This window comes from Diachasma alloeum, unplaced genomic scaffold (genome assembly GCF_001412515.2).
Source record: "Diachasma alloeum isolate Michigan unplaced genomic scaffold, Dall2.0 Dall_scaffold_03101, whole genome shotgun sequence".
Classification (NCBI taxonomy): domain Eukaryota; kingdom Metazoa; phylum Arthropoda; class Insecta; order Hymenoptera; family Braconidae; genus Diachasma; species Diachasma alloeum.
The window spans coordinates 58-3,041 of record NW_021682472.1 but is presented as its reverse complement, the minus strand read 5'-3'; the positions used below and the strand labels follow the sequence as shown (position 1 = coordinate 3,041).

Genomic DNA, 2,984 nt, shown 5'->3' with positions numbered 1-2,984 from the left:
AATATTATTATTTGCCTCTAACCCCTTCGCCTCCTCCCCCACCTCTCTTGTGCTAAAAAAAGGAAATTTATAAAAAATAATTAATATTATTATTGGCTCTAAACCCTTCGCCCCCTCCCCCACCGCCCTTCGGCCAAAAAAAAAAATTCATCAAAAATATTTATTTCACGAATTCAAAAATCGCCCCGTTACCGCGCTGCGGAATTACGAAACACTTTGCAGTGGCTTGAGGCCAGATTTCCCGAGTTTTACAACCTAACTCCAACAAGCGATCGAAAATGTAATATCTAAACCAATACGTCCGCTTGAATTTGCATTAAATAAAATATTATATTCTTAGAATCTTTCATTAATGTAATACTAATAACTTCTTTCAATATATTCGAAGGAAATGTATAAATAAAAATGTTGGAGGAGATGAGGTGGCGTTTTTGTAATGGTTCCTGAATCCGAACTTCCAAACAACCGACAATAGTTTCCACCGACCTGAATAAATTTTTTCGTTGGTAAAGAAGGAATGTGGTGGTAATTACCGACGAGAACGGTAGATAAAAAGGATTCCTGAGGTAGAATTAAGGGAACTGTAATCGATAAAGCAGATTCCTTAAAGCAAATGATACAGATGAGAAATATTATTTATTGAATAAATATAGGATGACATATTACTATTGTACCAGAAAAAAAAGGATTTGTGAGAAATGTACGTAAATAAAGGATAATCTTGTTTTGCTAACCTCTTTGTATTCATCATTCATTCGTAGTAATCAGATAATATAAATCAGTAAATGTTAATAAAACGACCTAAGCCCCGTAAACTGGTAGAGAATGCTATTAAGAATGGAAGGGAATCTTCTGTGATAACTATATATAGACATTAATGGTATTGAACCTCCCGTTTATCCTGATAACATGAGAGAACAGTGGAGTATTTGTGATGGTAAGATGTTGTTGGAGCCAGAAGATGCCTCCTAAGCAGTCCTTTTTCCCAAGGCATTCCTATGTGATCTGAAACATTCATTCTTTTAGAAGACTAATTCTTTATACTATTAAAGAAATTGACTTACATAAACACGTTCGAATCCGTGACACTCCTGGAGGCACCATCGACACTTCAAGAAGGCATTCATTTCCAAAGAGGCTTGAACATAGAGTTTCGTACATTGTTTGCATCCAAACCAATGTCTACATGCCGACGCAACATACTCAGTGATGGAATTATTGCATAAATTACATATGCATTGATCTAATCTTCGCACTAAAACAATAAAAGAGGAAGGTTTGATACAGGAACTGAAATCCGAATACAACAATGCTTGAATTTCGAATGAAACATGTATGTTTCATGACAAACAATACAATAAATAATGAAAATACGATAATTTTTAACTCATGTAAATAATTAAGTTCTGTCCAGAGTGTGTGCGATTGCAGAAAACTTATTTTGACACTTCTATATTACACACTCATTGTAATAGCAAAATGTACTTGAGAAGAGAATTAGTGATATTTTTCTATTTTCCTTACACAACAAGATTTCGAAGTTGTCATTTGCAGGTGGAACAGTAGCGATAGGGATTCCTCCAATTGGCTGATCTACTCTGACTGCCTGGATTTCAGCTCCAGTGGGTGGGATCCCTAGAAAGAAATCAGATTGCGGATTAGAAAAACAGATGGCAAAACGTATCAGTGGACATGTGTTAGACTAAGATAAATGGATTAAACTCCCTTACAATATTTCCGTGAACATTTGGCATTTAAGAAAGATTAACATATTTAAACGAAAACTCAACGATGTCCCTTCAAGATATCCGGATATTACTGTGTTATAATGACTCAGCGATAATTTTCTTTAATTTATTGTTTACAATCGATATCGAAGGATGATTGAGAGATATCAATCTACAATTTACTACTGAACCTTCGTATAAAGCATTCCGGTTAAACTCCTCATAAAGATTGTCACTTATCAGACATGTTTTTCCAGGTTTCTTTTTTTATGATTCTTGAATTTCACGAAAACTAAAGCTGACATTCTAAATTCTATTGCATTTATACTTGAGTCTTTGCAATGTCTTTGCTATGTCTCATAGTCTCAAAATTGTGTATAATTAATTATGGCTGAGTCCAGCATTACAGTTGATGCTAAATTCAGGAGTCATTAGATTGGCTGTTGACAGAATGGGGGTGAAGGGTCAAGATATTTGGCTGTAAATTCCTCTTTTATGTACAGTTCAAGTATACGAACCGACAATATGCTCCTGTATTGTTGTAAAGTAGTCGACCGCCTCTGCATTATCGAACAGTACTTTGTTATCGAAGGCACGAAGGAAATGATTCGCACAACCTAGGAACGCTGCGATATCGAGAGCCCCCTCCCCATATAATTCCCAAGCTCTATTTAATATTTCCTCTCGTTTGATGTATTTGGTCGCTCTAGGTCGTCTCACAGGCCTGCCACCAGCGAGTGCAGTCTTCTCGGTACATGTTACCACTTGCAGTTTCCTTAGCGATTCTGCAAATTCGATCCTTGATTAGTAAAGGTAGAATACTGATGAGTGATGTACTGGAAAAATACGCAGAAAAAGACAAAAAATAAGTTTTCTTATACATTTTTTTCTACGAAATTCACTTTCGATAATATTTAAAAATATATTCCATTAAAATAGGTCAAAGTGTCATTCACTGAGAAATTAATTCTACATCGAGTCATTTCCCGAACAAGTGTCAAAAAATACTTTGTGTCGTTGATGAGATCCCGTACCAGACAAATAACTTTACATTTAACTTGACTTCTTCTCCTATTGATGTTGACTTTCATGAATAAACACTGAAGGAACTCTTGTTCAATATGAATAACCGAAGTTTTGTTCTTCGCAGATAACGAACTGTGCCAGACTATCTCCAGATTTTATTATACAACGACTCGTTCTCTACAGAATTTAACATCTGTCTACTCAAGCTTTGGAATATTCCAGCTTTTAGAG

At 35.4% G+C, this 2,984-nt stretch overlaps 1 protein-coding gene across 1 annotated transcript; it reads right to left on the bottom strand.

Moving 5' to 3' along the window:
* Window positions 1-886: 886 nt before the first annotated feature.
* On the bottom strand, window positions 887-2,512 carry LOC107046895 (the record flags this gene model as incomplete). The annotated part of the gene is given in 4 exon segments (XM_015269618.1): window positions 887-1,005; window positions 1,065-1,255; window positions 1,525-1,635; window positions 2,246-2,512. Coding segments are annotated over 4 exon segments (578 nt in total), but the record flags the coding sequence as incomplete, so codon positions are not given.
* Window positions 2,513-2,984: the final 472 nt, after the last annotated feature.